This window comes from Rousettus aegyptiacus, unplaced genomic scaffold (genome assembly GCF_014176215.1).
Source record: "Rousettus aegyptiacus isolate mRouAeg1 unplaced genomic scaffold, mRouAeg1.p scaffold_m13_p_10, whole genome shotgun sequence".
NCBI lineage: Eukaryota > Metazoa > Chordata > Mammalia > Chiroptera > Pteropodidae > Rousettus > Rousettus aegyptiacus.
The window spans coordinates 31,852,337-31,874,795 of NW_023416285.1; the positions used below are offsets into that span (position 1 = coordinate 31,852,337).

The following is a 22,459-nucleotide window of genomic DNA, read 5'->3' on the forward strand; positions in this document are numbered from 1 at the left end:
TACCAAATATACCTTGCCTAGTCTGGCAAGTGTGCCTGCTTAACATGGGCTGATGCTTGTGACATTAGTCACTGTTAATTGCTCAAGAGTTGAGATCAGGTAGGCAATCACTGAGTTCATCTGTAAAAAAAATGACTGTAGTCATATTAAGGAATAAAAGGCTCCATGTCTACCAAATGTCTGCAAATTATTTCAACAGAATTGAGCCTATCTCATAGTAACATATGCTGCCTGGAACTCTGAAAATGCCAGAGGGCAGGTAATTTGGGGTAATCATTTCACTTTACCCTTCAATTGGTCATTGTTTTTCATTTGTGAGTTCCTTCCTCCTTCCTTCCTTCCTTCCTTCCTTCCTTCCTTCCTTCCTTCTTTCCTTCCTTCCTTCCTTCCTCTCTCTCTTTCTCTCTCTTTCTTTCTTTCTTTCTTTCTTTCTTTCTTTCTTTCTTTCTTTCTTTCTTTCTTTTTTTTTTTTAAATCATTTAATTTGTCTTCCAAATTCTCTGTTTGTTTGATTTTTAAACAGAATTTATGGTTTGAATTGAATTCTACTTTTTGGAAATTGATATTATTTGAAAAAGATTTTCCTACAAACTTTTTCCTACGCTTGCATCGAATCATATAGAAAAGAGAAAAGGAGCCACACGGATATTTGGGAGGTAAGTACCTCTTCTAGGATAACCTCTCCCTTTGTCTCTTGAGGAGCTTCGGCTAGGACTGTGCTCTCTGGAGGAAGCAAGACTCTGAAAGTCAGTTTCCAGAACTTCAGGCATTAAGCAATTATGCATCTGACCTTCCAGTGCTGTAGTTTGCCAGCTGCAGGGGGAACTACTGAAATCTATCAAGTTGTCATGACAGACAGGGCCATATGGAAAGTGATGGAAAAATTCCTCCTTAGATTATAATTGTCTTGGTGGGCAGAAACTCTGTCCTCTATTCAGTTATGAAGTGTGTATGGCTCACAGTGCTTGAGATAGTGTTTGGGATTTATTGTTCAAGGTCTCAAAGCAAAGATAAAAAGAAAGAGAGAGAGAAGAAAACCAGGAAATGGTTATATGGTTTATCTATGGTCATGCAGATGAAATTCCTGGTGGGTGCATTGCTCCCTTCCAACTGAGCATCAATGTGCCATGGAGAGTATTTGAGCATGGAAGTCAGCAAGGCACTGTAGCATTGTGGTAAACATTCAAGCTCTGGAGCCAGACAGCCTAGGTTTGAATTCTGCTCTGTAATTACTTACCATCTCTGTGACTCAGCTTTCCCATCATCTATAAAGTCACTATAGTAATTTTACCAAACTCAGGTTGTCATGAGGATTAAAAAAATTAATATATACACATTAAAAAATTCTTCAAATAGTGCCTTGCGCATAGTAAACACTTATAAGTCTTAGTTATAATCATCATTATTTAAAATTTTCTATTATCATTAAGAATCCAGGATTTTGTGCCATCGAACGTGGTCTCCATAATCATAAAACTGATAGCAAACTGGCAAATTCTTCTTCCTTCTCTCCCTCTCTCCCTCTCTCTGTTTCTTTCCCTTTCCTTTTCTCTTTTACTCTCTTCACCTTATGCTCTGGTTTCATTTACACATCGTGAGACTTGATATTTCCAGTGTTTCCTTGTGTTGTGTTTTTAATGTCAATGACATAGGCAGAAGCAAGTTGTTGTGGGAAGAGTGAGAGGGCTGTGTTGTCTACATCTCAGTATGGGAAGGTAAATGCTTCAGTTATCTGAGGCTCCCACTCCATACCTACCCCCACGCCTAACCAGAGGAAGGAACATTTTTCTGTGTGGGGGTGGCTTTCATGTTGAAAGGGGATGGTCAATGGTGTTATTTTTGTTCTTCACAAACGTGGATGTTTAAAATAGTGCTTTATTCAATCGGTATAAGTGACACATAGGCTATGTATAGTGGTGGAACTGGGCCTGGCAGATGATGAGGGCCAGATCACACCAAAACCAAGAGTTGTGATTCTCCACTGATCTCCCAAGTGATCTGCCCTGAGGATAGCAAGCACAGAACCCCAATATGAGTTGCTTGGAAAATTCACCTGCACAACTACTCAATTGTCTGAAATGGATGTACCTCAGAGGCAGTGAACTGGGATTTTGGCTTTGTTTCCATGGGGCATGCCAGCGGGTCACATTTCCTCTCTGAACCTCCCTCCAAGCTACACTGTACTCATGAAGGGTAAGTGTGTTCGTTGTTCTTTCGTGCCTATTGACTTGGTGCCCTACAGGTCTGGAGTTCAGCCAGTGTAACCGAATCAGGAGGCTGCAGCTCGGGCTATATTTAATTGGAGGTTTATTGTCTTGTCACAGTTTTAGTTTAGGGAACTATTTTGAGATTGATTGGATAGTGTTGGGAGTTGAAGTAGTGTCAATTTTGACCCCATACTCTCCTTTTTAGTCACTATAATAAAAAGTTTATTTAAAGTATTATGTTTTAAGTCTTTAAAATGCCCTTTTGTACTTTGAGTCTGCACAGTGAGGATTCTAGAAGGGATTTTCCTATTTTGAAACAAACAGATTATGTTTCATAGAGTGTAACTTTGGGGAAAAGGGGATGAAACATTTTATTCCTATGAAAAGTTTTATTACCAGAGCGCATCTAATTTGAGATGAAAGAGGAAGAAAATATATATAGCTTTTGAGGCAAACAAAGTTTACCATATTCCAAGGGAGATTTTGAAATTGTTCTGGATTGTCCTTAATTGATTCACAATGCAATGCAGAATTTGGATTTCACTTAAGAACAAGGCGGGTAAAAGTGGCAGTAAGTGAAGAATACTTTCATACTTGCTAGACAACACCATAATAGATTACATAGGACATTTGGTTGGTTTAAATTAGAACCCACATGCCTCCTACACCCCCAACCTTCTCTTTTCATCTTAGAGCCTCCTCTCTACCCTCAAGTATGGCTTCACTATAACTAGGGAATAGACACTAAAAATATTTCTGGAATGACGTGACCCACTCTTGCCCCATCTAGGAAAGGGACAAGGCTTCACGAGAAACAGCACATGCTTTCCTTTCATTTCTGGGAGTCCCGGGGTCGACCTACAGACGCTGCTCCTTCCGTGGCTGATGGCATTCAGACTCCTAGGGGCCGACGGTGCCAGGCCAACAAGTGGACAGAACAGCTCAACTACAGGAAGGTGGCCACAGTCTCGGCCACAGGAGCAGCCCCCTGGCCACAGACCACCTCTGCCACCCCATCCAGAAGCCTTCCCACCTCCCTCAGGCTTGTCTCGGCCTCGCCACAGGGGCTGAAGAACTGGGAGGTGGTGGCGGCAGTGTCAGTGGTGCCTACAGCGTTGGGGCCAGTCCAGGCACGTGCGACCCTGCTTCCGGCAACTCTGCAGCCCCTCCAGTGCCGAGGAGGGATCCAGGACAGCCTGAGCGCTCACCACTGTTTCCTCCTGTTGCCGAAACCTAGGCGAGGGCTCAGAATGGAAGTGGCCACTCCTGAGCTGGATCTGCAGCCCAGACTGGGGGAGGTGGGGGACCGGGTGAGCGGAGCTCAAGATAGCCAGGAGCTAAAGCAGCAGCTGCAGCCACTGGCCAAGCCATCAGCCTCCTCCCAGCGAGAAGCAAAATATGTAGAGATGTGTGCTTCAGCTGGAGTCCAGAAGGAGAGTCCCCGGACCGTGACACTAACACTGGAGCGCTCATCTGGGGATCAAAGGCCCTCCAGGAGTCCCAAAGAGAAAGCCCAGGATGAACCCAGTGGTCAAGAGTGCAAGGCTCCAACCCTGCAGGAGAATCCTGCTTCCTCGGAACTCTCCAGACCCCAACTTTCCTGCAATGAGGAGTGCAGCAACTTGTCTTCCTCCTCCTCTTCCTCTTCCTCCTCCTCCCTGGAGGACAAAGCAAAAAATGGCCTTTCCAAGTTGGATGAAACCACCACATCGACAGGGGCTCTGGCCACCTCGTCTTCATCTTTAGGCTTTGAGAGTGACAGTGGTGAGAGTGCAGTGAGCTGCCAGCCCAGGGGAGGAGTGGGAGGAAAAAAAACAGGAGGGGGCACGGATGGAGGTATCGGGGAAGATGGAACAGAGTGCAGAGACATTATTGCCAAGTCTCAAGGCAGCAGGGGGCCCCCTCCAAGTGAGGAGCCTCACTATATCACCACCCACGAGATCCAGCTGAGCGAGGTTGAACAGGACATGGATTTCGACGTGGGGCTGGCCTCCCGCTGGGATTTCGAGGACAACAACGTGATCTATTCATTCGTGGACTATGCTTCCTTTGGTGGCAGCGATGAGACCCCAGGGGACATCACTACCCCAACTGAAGAGGACAACAGCTGCTACCTCAGCACCACTCCCAGCACCAACGCCACCAGGACACCCAGCCCCACCAGCAGTGACCCCACCCGCCCCAGCGCAGGCAGCAGTGGTCGCAACACCAGCAGCACAGAAGTGGGCAGTGGCCCTTCTGACAGTGGCCCCACTCCCCCACCCACTGGCCCTGGCACTGCCACTCTGCCTGAGCCCTTGCCGCAGCCCCCGGAGGCAGCTTCAGGGGTAGCAGCCGCCGCAAGCAGCTGTGGGAATGCAGCGAGCCAGATCCTCCTATCAATCAAACCGACTTCCCGGGCTATAAATGAGCCTAGCAACGTGCGTGCAAAGCAAAACATTATTTATGCTGCCAAGCATGAAGGCGACATGAGCCTCCGTGTCTCTACAGCTGCTGAACACAATTCAAGTTCACTGAAGCAAGACCCGGCTGCAGCGGTGGCTCAGGACCATGCAAAGAAATTCATCGCTGTTCCCGCTCGCCTGCAAACCCGGTGCGGGGCCATCCGGGCGAAAGAGCTGGTGGACTATTCCAGCGGGGCCTCCAGTGCCGTGAGTGAACTGGACGATGCGGACAAAGAGGTGCGTAACCTGACCTCCCGTGCCTTCCGGAGCCTCGCTTACCCCTACTTCGAGGCTTTGAACATCAGCTCTCGGGAGTCCTCCACGCTCTCTGAAGTCGGCTTCGGACGCTGGTCAACCTTCCTGGACCTAAAATGTGGAGGTGTTGGAGCCAGGGTGGAACAGAGCCTGCTCAGGAGCAGTGCGGCCTCGGTGGCCGCAGGTCTGAGGAAGGGCGGTGGAGCCAGGACGACTGCAGACCAGCTCTACATCCACTCCAGGAAGTCCCAGACCAAGGCCTTGGAGTTCGTGGTCAGCAAGGTTGAGGGGGAAATCAAACACGTGGAGACACCTCTGTGTTTCCAGAAGCAGGTCCAGACTGGCTCCCGCGTGGTCACCCTTCTGGAGCCTCTGAATTTTCGCAGTGAGAGCAAAGCCAGTTCAGCCACTGGGCCCTGCAAGACCACCAAAGGCTCCAACAAAGGTCCCGGGTCAGTGTACACAGACGACGGCTCAGAGACCTCTGACAGCAGCAAACCTGTCTCCCGTGCGGAGGGCCCCCAGAAGAAGTCCAAGTTTGCTTCCAGTCTGCTCAAAAATGTCATCTCCAAGAAGATGCAGCGGGAACATGAGTTTAAAATGGAGAGGGGAGAAGTCAGTGACACATCTCACCACAGCCTCTCCAGCACATCCAAGGAGCTAGAGGGCGCCCCTGGGGGTGAGAAGCAGCGGGAGCGGTGCCTGCAGAGGCAGAGCTCTCGCCACTCGGAGGCCAGCTCCGAGTACACGGTGCTCAGCGTGTCAGACCCCGGTGGGGAGGGGTCTATAGCCGGGTCTAAATCCCCAATTTTCAAAGCCAGTGCGCCTCGGGAGAGCAATGCAGGCTCCAGCCGAAATTTTGCCGATGGACACACAGAAGAAGTGTGTGAAATTAAAAAGAGCGCATCAGAGACTGTCAAGGGCATCTTCCTCCGTAGTCAGAACAGCGCATTCCGATCGTGGAAAGAGAAAGAGGCCGAGAAGCGAGAAGAAAAAGCCCCCATTGGGAAGCTGAAACTCCCCAAAGGGGGCGACTGGAGGGCTGATCTCGGGGAGATCTCTGCCAGCAAGTCCACCATCATGTCTCGTCTCTTTGTCCCCAACATCCAGCAGACGCCCAAAGACACGCAGCCAGGGAAACAGGCCACCAAGTACCCAGCTGCCCAGGCCACCTCCACTGCCCCCATCGGGCCCAAGGCTCCGGAAATCAAGATCCGGCTGGGGAGTGTGCAGCAGCCAAGTTCTGACTTCAACATTGCCAAGCTGCTCACGCCCAAACTGGCCAGTGGCAGCGCCTCTAACCTCCTCAGGACCATTGAGGACAACAGCAGGGTGCAGCAGAAACTCTTCCGGGGGGACAACCTGGAAAAAGTGCCCCAGTTCCAGGTGAGAGATGTCAGAGACAAATCCAAGGCTCAGGGACCCCTCCACCAGGTGAGAGATGTCAGGAAACTAATCAAAGGGTCAGGGGATAGCAGTGACAAGGGCAGTGTGACCCCAGAGCAGGGGCTGACGGGGCCTAAACCCAGGCAGCTGGCTCCTGCAGCTGGTGGCTCGAGATCCCTCTCCCCCATGGTGATTACATGCCAGGCTGTGGTGAACCAGAGAGAAGACAGCATGAACGGAGAGCTGAGGGAGAGCCTGGGCAAAGGTGGCTGCAGCAGTGGCTTGAATTCCTCCTCTCTGGAAGGGACAGTCTTGGTTCACAGGGCATCTGGCAGGCTGCCGGTGGCCACCATTGCCCCCAATAAGCCTGAGCAGGGTTCATACCTGCCTGTGCTCAAGATTGTCTCCAAGGCTTCTGCTCAGAAGACCCCAGAGAAGGCCAAGGACGAGGAGGTCAAGGAGGAAGGGAAAGGCCCCAAGCCATCTCGAAACGCCCTGGAGAAGCTGACTGCAGCCGTAAGGTCCATGGAAGAGCTGTACAGCTTCGACAGGAACGAGTGGAAACGCAAAAGCGACCCCTTGCCCATCATGACCGACAGCCACGTGCTGTCGCTCATTGCCAGTGAGGAGAGGGAAGGCGCTGGGGTTGCCGAGAGGGACCCGGACAAGCTGGCCAAACGCCTGGGTGAGGCGGGAGAGCAGAGCGCAGGAAACAAGGGCGGAGTGGTCCTGCGAGGGGCGCCCGTGGAGCGTCTGCAGCGGAGAAACTCCAATCCGAGCTCGGAGAGTGTGTCTGCTCGAGCTGCTGCTTTTGAGAACCTGGCCAGGGAAAGGCCCCGTTCCCTCTATATCCCCCCAGTCCACAAGGATGTGGAGAGAACCCAGCCCCTGCAGCCCCTCCCACCACTCCCCAGCAACCGGAATGTCTTCACAGTGAGTGCCAGCAGCGCCCAGAAAACAGGGGGTGTTGCTGGCAAGTTCCCACAAGGGCTTTCTCCAGAGAGTCCTTCGGCAGCAAAGGGCATCAAGTCTCAGGGGCTCCGGTCCCTCAAGATCTCTCCAGCCACCAGGGCACCTCTCGATGAGGTGACCAACAGGAAAAATGGCAGCAATTTGGAAAAGAACAATAGTGACTGTGAGAATTATCTGACTATCCCCCTTAAAGGAAGCTCTGCAGCTGGGGAGCTTCCAGGCAGGCCCGGGGCTGGAAGGGAGGGGGCCGCAGCCTCCTCAGCGACCACTCTCTGCAGCTTGCCCCCCCTGAGCGCCCGCAGTCAGGTCCCCAGCAGCTCCAAAGGCTCCCAGGTCAGTGGAACTAGCCGTCCAGCTTGGCGTACCAAACCGGACAACCCACGAGAGCCAGCAGCTGCCCCTCCAGGGCCACAGAACCCAGAGCATCCTCCCACTGCCATCTACCACCAACAGCCGCTGCCCTTCACCCTGCAGGGGGCCCAGCCCCAGGTCCTCTGCTTCTCTCCACCTGGCATGCCTGCCCCAGCGCCAGGAGGCGCAGCTCCTGTCCCCACAGATCCCTTCCAGCAGCCACAGCCTCAGCAGACCCAGCGCAAGATGCTCCTGGATGTGACGACTGGCCAGTACTATCTGGTGGACACTCCGGTACAGCCCATGACCCGGAGACTGTTTGACCCTGAGACAGGGCAGTATGTGGATGTACCCATGACCTCCCAGCAGCAGGCTGTGGCTCCAGTGTCCCTCCCTGTGCCTCCCTTAGCCCTGAGTCCTGGTGCCTATGGACCCACCTACATGATCTACCCTGGATTTCTGCCCACCGTGCTGCCTGCCAACACCCTGCAGCCCACACCAATTGCTCACTCTACAGGGAGCAGTGAGCTCTCTCAGATGGCCACAGAGCCTCCCAGCAAAGAGGCAGCTTCGACATTCACTGAGGCCCCATACTTCACAGCCTCTGGTCAGTCTCCCGCCTCCTCTTCCTCCTCTGCCCCGGCAGCCACATCCCAGCTCGTGGGGGCCAAGGGCTTCGCCCAGCTGCATGGCAAGCCTGTCATCAGCATCACTTCGCAGCCCCTGGGGCCAAGGATCATTGCCCCCCCTTCTTTTGATGGCACCACCATGAGTTTTGTGGTGGAACACAGATGATGAGCAGTCATCAGGAAGCAGGACAGAACAGCTGCTGGTGAGTGTGACTTTGATGATTTAAGGGATTAAGAGCAATTCTATTTCTTTGTGTTTAAGTGGCAGATTTTTAGCAGAGGACACTATCTAGAAATGGGCATTTTGGAAGATTAGAACAAAATCCTATTCAAATTATTGAGGAGCTAATTTTCTTGCCTAGCTTCCTCACTCTTCAACCTCTGTGGCCTTTCTCCCTTTGACTCTTTTGAATTGCCTGGTGTTTTTCTCACCTATGAGTGGGAGGGAATTGAACCATGTATCTGTCAGGTTAGCCTTTGGTGATGGTTGGCGTGGGAGAGAAACAAAAACCTGGTTTGGATTTTATGGAGTGAGCTGCAATCTATTCCTGAGCCTCAGTGACAGAAGACAGGAAGAACATCCTGAGACAGCACTGGGAACACCGTTAACTCCTCAGGAGTAAGGAGAATCAAAAGCTGACATTTTCTTGTTATGGGGGTTTTCTAAAATCTGTAGAAAAGCTTATCTCCCTCCACATTTTCCTCTTGAAGTTTCTTAAACAAAAAGGCTGTATTTTTTAAGCTCTTGTTTTTGTTTTCGGATGATCCAAATACTTTTTCTTAGATGAGTCTAAGGTCTTTAAGATGTCTTACACACACACACACACACACACACACACACACACACACACACACGGGCTTGACATCTACTAGAGGGGTTGCTGTGTTTGATTTCGTTCATTTAGACTGAATCCACTAGTCTTAGCCTGCAGTCCTTACAAGGCACTCATTTTCATATCTGCATTCTCTCCTTTCAGAAAAGAAGCAAATTCCACTTGTCCCTCTCTGAAGGAAATCAGATAAAATAGATTTGTAATACCTGAGTTAATCCAAATTGACAACAGGAATCCTTGCTGTAAATACAGTCCATGGAACTTGATAGGAAAAGTGAACCAGGACACGTCAGGTCACACACGTAAGACGGGCAAACTTCAGATATGAGCACAAAGATAACAGCACTCTGATGCCAAATTACCCCTCATTCTTCTGTTCTCTTCCAATTAGGAAGGGTTGACATTATAAATATTTCTTGGACTTTCGCTCTTTGGTAAGATTATACCTAACCAAAAGAGAGAAACCTTTTCTATGCATATATAGAAGAAATAAGCCATTTCTTTTTTTTCTGAACTGAAAAAGAACAGAAGAACATTTGTTTCATTGTGCATGAAAGAGCCTTAAATTAGGAAGTGGGATCATTTGATTAGAATAACAGCTTCTTATCAGCTGCGGCTGGGCTGCATGTTCTTAGGCTACCCACTCTGTATCACTCATGACACTTACATGTCAATAATATCTACTCAAAATGTATCTGAATATCAGGTGACATAACAGTGTATTACAACTTACAAAACCCCTTTTAAACTAAGGGATTGTTATGATGTATTACACTTATCGGACTGCAAGACAACATTAGGCCACTGTTCAAAAATCCTTACGTCTTTCTCTAAGAGTTCAGGTGAAAGCACAAGCCTTGTTTTACTTACAGTCTAGTAATAGATGATTTGCATTATTTTTCTGCAAGAATTTGCAACAGGCACAGTGTATATAATCACAGTTACGGAGAGGAGTGGGGGAATTAAAAATAAATAATGCGTCTTTTGTCCGATATAGAAAATAAGGGAAAAAATTAGTATGCATGTGGAAGAGACTCAGATAATTAGTTTTGCAGAAGGAAAAGAGTAGCTTCTGGACAAAAACCTTTTAATCTTCTAGACAGGTGGTATCTTTAACTAAGGCTATTTGGGAGCAGCTAATCCTGTGAGGCCCTTGTGTGAGCTGTGGAGGTGCAGAAGCAAGGGGAAGGGAGCACAAGGTGCAGAGGAGGGAGGAACGAGGCACAAGCTCCTGTACTGTCCCCTTTGCAGCTACCTTTGGCCTTTCTCCTGCCTGCTGAGCCTGAAGTTGCTCCCATTCGACACAAATGGAAATCAGAGTTTATAGTGTTCAAGATTTGAACAGTGATTATTTAGAAAGTTTTCCTTTTTTTTAAAGCACAAGCTTTATTTTAGTCCACAACCCTAAAGATAGAAGGCAAAAGCTGGGTTCACAATTTAAAGAGACTAGTGAGGAACCAATGATTAGTTTTCTGTATACAGGCAAAAAATCTAATTATCAAAATTCAGATAACTAATAAAAATCCTTTAAAACGCACCTTTCCGAAAGTTCTATGCCACTTTCCAATGAAAAGTCAAATACGTAAAGAATTGTGTAGTTCTTTTCCTTGTGTGAAAAAAATTTTAAAGATTGTTCATATATATCTAAAAATTACATTGTACACACTCGTTCATCAACCGATACTCGACTGAATGGTCCTTCTAAGAAGTCTTGGAAGCTTCTTTCAGTTCAAGATTTCCTTTGAAAACCAGACTTGTCCCACAGATTTTCCATGAAGTAAGGTAGGGTTTTATTTCATTCTTAGAACTAAATCATATAAACGACTTGATTCAATCACAGCATTTCACAGAGAGGAAACAGGCTTAGAAAAAAAAGGTTTTGCTGAGGTCCCCAGAGAGAGAGAGAGAGAGAGAGAGAGAGAGAGAGAGAGAGAGAGAGCCAGGACCTGGGGAGCTGGCTCTTAGCTCCTGGGCCACACTATGCTCCCTGAGGGCCACTCTATGTGTTCCTTGATAGGATGCATGGCAGAGGAGTGCCGTGAGATCTGAACTGACAGCCAAGACACTCTTTGCCTCTCCAGACATTTGTAAAATGAATGATTGAATGAAATGCACTAATTCCCTCATTCATTCAACAAACATGAATTACACGTTTATACTCTACTGGCTGCAGTGTCCTCTGCAGTGATTCTAAACCCCCACGTGACCTGGTATGATCCCATCGGCCAGGAGCCTACGCTCCACCAAAAGGACACACATCGGACACACAGAGCTTCAAAACCAGTTTTCAAGTCCTGTCTTAACCTTTAAGATTCCTTCCAGCTCAAATAATAAGTATTTCATCATCTATTTTTAGCTGCACGTTGTAACAGGGAGCTTTGCTTTCTCCTCCTGTATGTATTTGAGCATAATCAGCTGCTGTTTTAATTTTTCTGTTATGAACTTCCCTTTAGTTTTGCTTTTATAGGTAGGTCTTTTTTACTTTTAAGTAGATAATTAGTATTATTTATTTTATTATTGTTTAGTAATGACATAACAAATTGTGATAAATGGATGAGGCAGTTTACAACCAGTAGCCCAGTGGCCAGATAGTCACAACAGGAACCCAAATGTGACACACCAGCAGGCTGGGCACACCAGCTGCGAAACGTTTTTGTTAGGACTTTTCTGTTTTAGGCTTGTATTGCTTGTCGATTTTTGTTTTGAACAGTCTCAGCTCCAAAGGATCTTTGAGGCCTTTGACAATCTGATAATTTTTCTTTTAGTTTTCTGTCATTGCAGGCATGTAGCTATATTTTTCCTTCTCTGATATATTCACTCTCACGCTTTCTCTGCCTACCCACTTGGGTGCCATAGTTTTGTTTTAACATTTTAATTGAGAATTGATACTAAGGAATATTAACAAGAGCATAAAGATAAAATAAATATGTAATAATAACAACACAAAAAAAACCCTTTAATTACCACTGTGCCTGCTATGCAGTGGGTATTATGACATTTTGTTTCATTCGGACGTCCTTTTTTTTTTTCTTTTCTGTAGGACTTTATCCATTTGTTTCTTGATTTCTGAGTGTGCTTTATGTTGCTCCTCCATGTTGGTCTTCCTTTTCTCTTTACCTCCTTGGTGTTATTTCTACTCCCTGAATAGAGCCCTGTAAGCCAGCAACTGAAGTGGAAAGAGAGGGGGCTGGATTTAAGAGAGCTATTTTTGTAGAGTGTTCTAAGGGGACTCTAGTCAGGTCCTTAGATCATCAAACTCCTTTTTCTTGTGTCAAAATTGAAGAAGGAAATTAGAGCTCAGAGAGATTAAGTGGCCGTTCTCCTGTCAGTGTCCCTTTGGGGCAGAGTGGAGACCCAAACCCCAAATCACCTTATACTAATCTTTTCTCAGTTTGCTTCTCTTATATTGCTCACCAGTCCCCTTCTCTCTTTGTTCCCAGGGCCACTCTTTGTTCCCAGGGCCACTCTTCTTTGGTGGTCCTCTTCCCTGGAGTCTATCCCACTAGTTCACTTCCCTTACTCTCTGATTATTTACTTTCTGCTTTTTTTATTTTTTATTTTTGATGATTTTGTTCCTTATTGTGGTTTCTCCTTTCCCATTCACTTCAAGCTGGTTTAGCTTAATACCCCACCTTGCTTCTTCCCTTCTCCTCACCTTTTTGTTTGTTTGTTTTATCACACCCTGGTCAACTTAAAGAGCTGGTTCCCCTTGCCAGTTCCTTCACCCGCATGGGTTTTGCAGCTTTGTGTGAGAGGCCAAGACTGGAGACATTTCATTTTCACTTCGTTCCATAATTACATCCCTGAATAATTAGTTTATTTTTATTTTATTTTTCTAACTTCCCCTTGGTTGTGACTTCCTCTCCCAATTATTATATATGGCTGCTGTTTTATTTTATCTTCTTAATGTCTTTTTTTTTTTTTTTTTTACCTTTTCTTTTCTCCTTTTCTGTTTTCTTGGAAATCTCTTAGGAGCTTTCCTCAGCTCCTAATTTTATGCCTTTCTCCACAATTTCATTGCTTTTATTATTTTCTTTTCTGCCCTCTATAAAATTAATAAAACTGAAAAGTAGTAGCTAATGTGTGTTAATTATTTATTATATACCAAGACTTATCATTATGCCACCTGATTTTTTTTTTTGATGAATGGAGAAATAACTTGTCCTAAATCAACATATTAACTGAAATCATGGCCCTTTGGGCTCCCTGGCAGTGCTCTTATAGATGGTCCCTTGTTTGCCCTTCTCTTACTCTCTGCCCTCCAGGTCTCAATTCCTTGTTGTGAATTGTTCCTTTCCCTCATTTGGGAAAAAGAAAAAGGAATAAGGTAAGAAACTGAGCCAGGATCTGGTAATGTCTAGCATATACAAAGCTTCCATGTGTGTTTTTATTTCGATTAAAAAATTAGCTGTCCTTAGTTATCAGAACAATTTATGCCCCAAATAGAAATCTAAACCAGCATCGGCACTTCTAGGGGCTCTCAGTGGTGGGGTAATTTTGTGTGTATGTGGTAAGGGATGGGTGTGGGATGTCTTCCTGAGAGTGGGATCCCCTCTGGTTGCCAACAGGTTCATGCATTTTAATTGGAGGGGAGCCGGGTGGTTTGACAAAAGTACAAGTATGTGTACCTTGGAGTCAGGCAGATCTGGCCCAAATTCTAATACTCTTACTACTCTGGAAAAGCGACTTGCCCTCTCTGGGCCTCAGTTTTCTCAACTATAAAATGGGGACACCTTGCAGGAGTGTTGTGAAGACTGAATTATAAAACCATTACAAAAGACATATGAAATAGTTCATGGCATGTAATAAGAGTTCACTCTGCCTCAGACGATAATACCATAAACATCTCAGACCCCTCATCTCTGAGGGGCCCTCACCAGAGCAGAAAATTGGCCCTTCTTGCAGACTCCTAGGGCAGCGTCAGGGGCCTGAATCCAGGATTGCTTTATATGTCCCCAAAGTGGAGGCAATGTCCACAGTTCTGCAGTCCCTCTTGAGCTGTCTGATCTCTTGGGTCAGAGTACTCTAGTATCCCCTAAGGCTTTCCAGAACGTTATACAACTGTGGGCCTAGATTGCCAGCTGCATGTGATGATTTTCCTCTCTGTCTGGGCACAGCCCTGTGTGGAGCAAGGCAAAATATGACCCAGCATCCCTGCTGAACTGTCATGTGTTCTGGTCCTATAATCATGGGAAGTCACCTAGGCCAAACTGCCTGATGACATAGTGTAGTCGCCCCTCTCATCTTTAACTGATTCCTTCATGATCTTCCGATTGGTTAAACTGGTGATTTTATTATATTATCCTTAATAGAAATTAGAGCAACTTTATTATTTTCAAGATTTCAAATAAAATTCCCTCAAGGTAACAAAAACAGAAGTGATACCCTGTGAATGAATGGAAAGGCAATGTCTAGACCATGGATCCTTGAAGTGACCCCAGTAGGTAGCGTAAACAGATTTCTCCTTTGTTTCTCAGACTATTCTCTCTGTCCTGAGGTGCCCCTGGTCCTCCTTACTGTTTTTCACTCTCTTTCTCTCCCCGCACTCCCTTGCCCCCCACTTCCTCCCATCCTTCCTCCCTCTCCTCTGTGTCTTCTTACTTTGCTCAGGGAGTCTGCAAATCTTGCCTCATGATGGGACTCAACCTGAGTTGTTGCTACATCCCTGGGTTGCATTGAAATGATTCTTCATAGTCTTCTGTTTTCTTCTCTTCCCCTTTAATTATATTTTCTTTTCCTGTTGTTACTTTATATGTCCTCAGATAGGAAACTTGAAGTTAGCCAATGAGGAGTCTCTAAACCCACAACTGTCCCTTTCATCTTGAAGGTCATTCCTTAATATAAATTACAAAGGAATAAAATAAATAAACATAAAATATATACATATGAACCATAATTATTCTTATAGACTTCTTTTTTAAATCATATATTTAATGGTTCAATTTCTAGATGACGAGATTAAAATATCCCTTGCTGGCTATTCTGCATATAATCAATTATTTAACTGTTATTTGATACTTCTTGAAGGTTATTTTTCACATGACTGAGTCTTCTTAATCTCTCATAAATATTACCTGTAGGCCACTCTATTTCTGTCTTCATAATATTATATTCAAGTATCAGCTCTTAAATGTTAAAAAACATGTTCCTTAGGCAATTTTAGTAGCAATACTACGCATAGAGAGATATCTACAGAAAAAACTAATTTTCAGTAAGCTTTTGAACATATCAATGCTTGTCTTAGAATGGATTTAACTAAGTTATAAGTTCTAACCAGTATATCTCATTTTAAATGAAATGCACTACTTGAAAGTCTACATAGTTTAGATAGTGATCATTCACTTTACAAGAATTCTCAGTATAGAGTTCACTCATTTAACTAGATTACTAACTCAAACTAAGTTTCATTTATGTATGATATTTTAGGAATGTATTTATTAGCCCTGCTGTGGACGATTTCAATGAAACTACATATTTAACTCAATCATTTTTATATAGTTGATTAGATTCAAGTTTCACAGAGAAGTTCCACTTTTGGCACTTTCTGAAAGTCAGTATAATGTTTAGTAAGTCCAGAAATATTTGCGAACACTTTTTAAAATGTGAATGTCATCATCGTTAATTTTGAAATCTGCCAAATAGTTAAATCAAATGTGTTTGACTTTATTCCTGCTTTTTTAAAAGTGACATTTACTTTAGCACTAACAATCTGTTTTTGACTATGTTTGTTTATAGGAGCAAGACAGAAAGATGGACTACTCTTCTTTAATCTGAAGACTGCATTATAATAGCACTAAGAATCCATCTGAAAAGCTTCTTCTACATGTATTATTCTTAGTTTTTGCTTCTTATAAATCAAGTGTGTAAGTTTCTATATTTTCCTGAACAACTCTGTTAAGACACTTCGTGTTATTTTAGTTTTACTAGGCTGATCGAATGGTTGCATCTTTTTCCTCTGTAAAACTTTCTTTTTATACTTTAATACAGTATATAAGCTTTCTATTCATCTTTCCTTCTTTTAACTAGACAAACAATCCCTTAAGTATTTTCATAGTTCAATCAGACCATACAACAGAATGGGATTGGTTCTTTTATAAACCAAGCCAGTAAATTGATAATTTGGATCAAAAATCTCCTTATAGTTTCTTGGAATATATAAGGACTAGCTGACAGAATTATAGCATGTGCCTGGATTTTAAATATAATGAATCTGCACTTTGAATCATATGCTAGCCAAGCCTAGTCATTCTCTTGGTTATATTCTACATGTTCTTTTATTGGATTTAGCATGATTTCAGATTTGATTATGAAAATAGTGGTTTTAACTTTCATGCTTTAATTTTCCCACTTGTACAATGTCATGACACTATTTGTTGTCTTAAAATAGAATGGTTTAAAATACCAAAGAGCCCATAATTGCATTTAAAATTAAGTCCTTAGTCTCAGAAATGTATAAAGTATTTATTTCCCTCTAGTAATGCAAACTTTGTTATGAGTGTATAACCTTTTTTTTTTTTTTTTTTTTTGTCTTCTTCAATGATTCCCACCACAATTGCATACTCTTGTCTCTCACAGATTATTTGGAATCTGAAGAGTGACATGTTTGGGGTGATAGAGTAGAATGTAAGCTCTGATTCAGTGGCTCTGATTTTCTCCAGCCCTAGCTATACCAATAACAGTAACCTAGGAGTACATCACTTGCTCCCTATGGTTTTAAGTAATACTGAGAATCCAAATCACAGAATCTTGCATGTACATTCAAAACTGACTCAGTTGTAACCCAGTTCTGATGGTTATTTTAGTGAGTGTTCACAGTGAGTCTTGAAGAGTTAAATAGTCCTGTAGATAAATATTTAACTTGTCAGAATTAATGTGTGTCAATATGTTTGACAAATGTTACATTGGATCATTTCTTACTTTAAAAAAAGAATACCTTGAAGATTCTTTCAGACTTTCCTATTTAAAGACTCTCTTACTTACTCATTTGTTCAAAGATAACGCATTCTGGTCATTTTTTAAAAAGGCTTGTTTTGATTTTAATGGTCATAAATAATTGGTTTCTGCTTAAGATGTGCTTCTTGAAGCCACAGAATTTTATCCTATTCTTGACCGAAGGTGTGGATGAAAAACTATGAGACTGATTTTTATATGATTTATGTAATCATATTACTTTGTAGTTATGCTTCCTATCTCAGACTCTTTAGAAAAATAACTCAATTTCACTTTTGGGGACTTCCTTAAAAATTTTTTTTCTATTAAAAAAAAAACTGTTGGAAAAAAGGAAAGGTTTGAGAGAGAAATAGTCAGCTCTGGTCACAATTTAGTCAATCATTGGGCTGATGAGCTATGAAATGAAATGATAACCTCTATGAGACATGAAATATGAAGCAGCCTCTGTGTATGGAAGAGACGACCTTGTATCATATTAGTGAAAGCATTATTCCTTTGTCACAGAGGTCTTCTTACCCAAGGACATCAACAGCTTCACCTCAGAACTTACTTAGTTTTCCAGCACTGGAGAGCTACTTACGGCATCAGCTCATCCTCATTTTCAGTAGAGATTGGCTGGGTATGAAGTCGCTTAGTAGTGAATTAATACAGTAGAATCAATTTCAAAGGTCTCAAACCTATAATACTCAAAAACAGTACCATGAATTCTCAAGGATTTGAACATATCTGGTGAAATTTTTATAGCATTTGGGTGGGTAGTACCAGAATTACCAAGACTGTTTTAAAACTATGTGTGACTTTTAGGAAAACTCAGTGGTCATGTTGAATAGTCAACTGCTTGCCAGCTCTTCAAAAAAAGAGACATTTCTTTCCTAGAAAATGTGGTAATGTTTTTACCTACCAATGTTCTGGGGGCTCCATAAGCCGTTTATCATTATCTATTACCAGCAGATCTGAGCCTTGCGTTCTCACATTGAGGTAAACTACGACAGAAACTAGGAAAGAAAGGAGAACTTTTTATTTGTTGGTTTTATCAGAGAGGCCACATCTTCTGAGGAGCTGTCAAAGGTGTATTAAATGTCTAAGTGATTGAGTATATGACCTTAAAATAATATTCTAAGAATGTGATATCATCTATTGATAATTTTATGGTTGTTTCCTCAAACCATACAAAGCTGCTAGGCCATTTATTACCTCAAGTGATGGAGAGGAACATTTTTAAAGACATGAGGTAAATCTAAATCCTCATTGTCATTATTTTATTATGTCTTGAGGTCTCATTGATATTTGAATGAAGGTTGTGCTCTTCAAAGTTAAGTGGGATAAGAGTCTATGAACCTTCCAATTCATAAAACTATTATTCTAACAATTTCCCTTTAGCTAGTGAACTATCCTTTTATGTTTTACTACACAAAACTATTTGCGAAGCGTGTAGCATTTCCTAAATAATACCTTGAGCTTGAATCTAATTAGACTGACAGAGTCTGGCTTTTGCTGTTTTCTCTCAGGGTTACATGTGTGACTCAGTTTTCCAGAGGAACCACAGGGCACCGTGTGTAGAAATCTAGACCCCTTTTTCCCTGTTGGTTAAATGCTCAGGTTGAAATATGCTTTATTTGAATTGTTTTTGGAAAACTGAATACACTTGTAACCAGTATGAAAATTTAATTCACCAGGATATATTTTCTTAGAAACACTCACTAAAATTGCCCTCAGGATTAAATAAAGCCCAGATATGCAGTTAGTGATTTAACTTACAGGCTCTCTGTATGTCTGTATATGTCTCTATCTGTCTGTGCGTATATGGCTTTCTATGTATCATTGAGTAAATAAGTTAAAACAAATTATATTTTGACATAAATATCAAATGTCAATACACATTTCAAAATCATCCTTATATTACTAGAAAATGCCCAGGGATATAAATTTCTTTTTCTTAATTTCAGATTTGACTCTGTCATACTTGCCTCTTAAAGAGATTTAATGCATTTTAATTATTTTCATACTTTATGTGTTTGCTACGAATTGAATGCTCATGCTACCTGAAATAATACTTTGGACTGCAGGACAGTATTGATTCCTAAGTAGATCGACTATACTCTCATGATAAGTATATATATGTGCATGAGAAAACACATTCAATTATAGTCTCTGTGTTTAAAAAACTACCATGGTATACTTTTTCCTATGTGGTGCTTGAAGAGTTTCATTCTACAGTTTACAAGGTGTAGATTTGCACCCCAAATTCTCAGGGTATGTTATTTTACCCAAATACTTGAAAGAAAAAGGTGCCCTGTATCTTATCAGTACTGTTGAGGGGAAAAATTATGTGTAGGTTTGTTTTAGAAAACTACTTATAAAAGTCAAATTTATAAAATCTGTTAGGTTTTAATGTAATTTCTAAGGAGATATACATATAGATATGATATATATTTTCAAGAGACTGTTTCTATATTCTTAATTAACTTCTTGGTCCTTAGTAGACCTCACAGGTGCATAAAATCATTAATAAAGCATGTAGCATTTGCTAAATTGTACCTTGAGCTTGAATCTAATCAGAATTGCATACTCTGGTCCTCTGGTGGGGAAAAAGCATGTTTATTTGTGGCACATGTGATTACAAGACCCAGGGGAGAATTCTGAAAATTGGACTTGCTTGCATGTCTCGTGTCTCCAAAGAGAACTCAACATTCACAGAAGTATTTGTAAGCTGTTAACATTATCGTTTCATGTTGCAACTAGAATATATTATTAGATTTATTTCTATTTAATTCATAATGGTGCAGAATAAAACACACACATCTAATTTGATATCTATTTTTTAAAAGTTTCATAATTGCTTTTACAGGCTAGTGTTAATGGCAGAAAGTCCTTTCAAGGGCTCCCTGAATTACCTATAGTCCCTGAATCTATTTTTTAACAGGTTGTCCTTTTTGCCTCTCCCTTTGAAGATGTGGGTCTCTGTATTTACATTTAAATCATATTACTATACAGTAAAGACAGTGGTGGTTGAAAAGAATGTGAAGACTGAGTAAGTTATGTCCTAAATAGAGGAAAGTAAATTGTGTGATGATGGAGAAAGACATTGGATAACGCTGAATTATACCCCTGACTCTGAAGTAAGCCAGTGGTAAATGAAAAGAATGTGAAAATTTGAACTGTTCTCAAGACAGAAATCTTGGTAGAAGAGTTCCTACCTGAGGTCTGATGTGACTCAATTATGGAATGCAGTGAGCTTGACCAGTGGGACTGCAAATCTAGCCCAAAAGCTCTGAGAATTACATTGTCAGTGTACTGTGTATGGAGAAAACTACTTAGATGACGATTCGGTGACACTAGCTTAAGTGCCTTAATTGCCAGTATTTGTAAGAGATCATGCAATCTTGTGTAATGGTCTTTTATTTCAACTCTTTTAAAAACAAAAATGTTTCGTCGTTGGTTTTTTTTTTTCCAGTAAAAGTAACTGCAAAGAAAATGTGCATTGTTTGTCTTTATTTTAACTAGAAAAAAGCTAGTTTAATTAGCTTTGAACATTTTCATCTTCAGTTTTCTAACTTGAATCCTTCATTTAACTAAAATACTCTAATATTTCACATCCAGGTCGTATTAGTTTTCTACTGTTGCAGTAACTGCACTCAGTGGCTTAGATGACACAAATTTGTTATCTTACAGTTCTGGAGGTCAGAAGTCTGGGATGGGTCTTTCCCCGAACCCACATTATGCTACCTGACCAACCAAATGAATCTAATTGCATTGTGAGAAACATCAACCAAGGTGTGTGGTACTCCATGGACACCAAAGACGAATCTAGATGACGATTTCCCTGAGGATCTACACCAAGGCCCAGGAAAGTCATCGAGGTTATCCCCTTTGAAATCTAAATATAAGAGACACACATTTGGGAGACCTACTGCACAGTGAGGATCAATGCCATAACAGGTCCCTTAAATCAACCATAAGTCAGCTGGAGTCATTGTAAATCTGAAGATTGAAACCCTAAAAATACTTGAACCCACATTCCTAAAAGAGGGACATCCAGGATTCCTCACATATGTCCAAGGTTGGTGGTGATAGGGCAAGAAAGAAGGTTGAGAGCAGTTGTAGGCCTTTCACTTTCCTGAGTCACCTGTAGCTTCCAACTCCTGTTTCTTGTTTCCAGAATTTTCAAATTCCACTCCCCATCTTGATTCAAGTGTGCACTGTTCTACTCTGCATTGCATTACCTCAGTAGATTGTACTGCAGTACACTCATTCAATCCTGAGTGTTCCTGACTCAAGATTATATGCATGGCAGGAGTTTGCCAAAGGTTTAGGGTACATGGATGGAGTTGAGCAGGTGCTCCATCATGTGGTGGCCTGTTGCATTAGCAAACACCTTAAGCCTGAACTACTTACATACCTCTTCTTAATTAGCACCATGCCATCTCTAGCACAAGATAATTTTCACAGGTGATTGAGTCCATTCATGCTTCAGCCACACTCCTTGTTACTGAAGCTCTCTTCTTCTCTTCATCCTCTGCTTCCTCTGTTCTTTAGCTTGCTGGCTCAGAAGCCTCTAATTTCTTGTTATATCTTACATAGAGCAATTTAGCCATCTATTGAAATTCTACTAATGCAGATCTACTACACTATGTCCAGAAGACCTCATCTTCATAACCAGGCATGGCCAGTGTTCTACTTATGTATCATTGAATAATGATTTGTCTCAAAACTTAGTGGTTTAAAAACCAAAAAATCGTTTGTTTAGCTCATGAATCTGTCATTTGGGCAAGACTCAGCATGGAAGGTTTGGCTCTGCTTCACACAGGTGCTCAACAAGGGGCTGGAGAACCTACTGCCATTGTGGCTTGCTCACATGACTGGAAAGTAGACGCTAGCTATCAGCTAGAGTTCAGTTGTGCCGGTCAGGGGCCTCAGTTCCTCTTCAGCCTAGCCTCTCCATGGGCTGCATGGGCTTTCTCAAAACATGGTAGCCACATTCCAACAATGAGTATCCCAAGAGATAGGAAGCAGATGCTGCTAGTTTTGTTTCTTAAAGCCTTGTTCAGAAAGTGACACAACATCTTTCACCATTCTCTGTTTGACAAATAATCATAGGAACCAGATTCAATGGGCAGGAACACTGACCTCACCTATCAGTGGAAGCCTGTCGGATAATTTGGGGATGTGTTCTAAAACCTGTATTCTCATCAAGGGATATTTTTAAACGGATATTTTTTAAAAAGGAATTTTAAAGTCAATTCTTAGATTACTGTAGGCTCAGTCAAATATTCCAGAAAAAAAAATCTAAAATAAGAGTTTTCACGGGCATGTTTTTTGTGTTGAGCACATGTTGGAGTTTCACAGAGCAGAAATCACTGTTGTATTTCCAGTGTGGAGGGAATTAATGTTCTTTAGGAATGAAAAAAAGCCTACATCATGCCAAGTGCTCT

General features: G+C 42.7%; 1 protein-coding gene across 3 annotated transcripts; it reads left to right on the forward strand.

The window, feature by feature from the left end:
- The first annotated feature begins 116 nt into the window (after window positions 1-116).
- CUNH4orf54 (chromosome unknown C4orf54 homolog) lies at window positions 117-20,459 on the forward strand. Of its 3 annotated transcripts, XM_036227670.1 has the most exons (4): window positions 117-259; window positions 524-656; window positions 2,998-8,447; window positions 15,813-20,459. In XM_036227670.1, the coding sequence occupies exon 3, from the start codon at window positions 3,029-3,031 to the stop codon at window positions 8,408-8,410; it is 5,382 nt and encodes a 1,793-aa protein (XP_036083563.1). In that variant the 5' UTR covers window positions 117-259; window positions 524-656; window positions 2,998-3,028; the 3' UTR covers window positions 8,411-8,447; window positions 15,813-20,459. The 3 variants fall into 3 exon arrangements, with proteins under 3 accessions (XP_036083563.1, XP_016014518.2, XP_036083562.1); XM_016159032.2 differs by lacking the exon at window positions 117-259 and having other exon boundaries at window positions 503-656; XM_036227669.1 differs by lacking the exons at window positions 117-259; window positions 524-656 and adding an exon at window positions 1,546-2,193.
- Window positions 20,460-22,459: the final 2,000 nt, after the last annotated feature.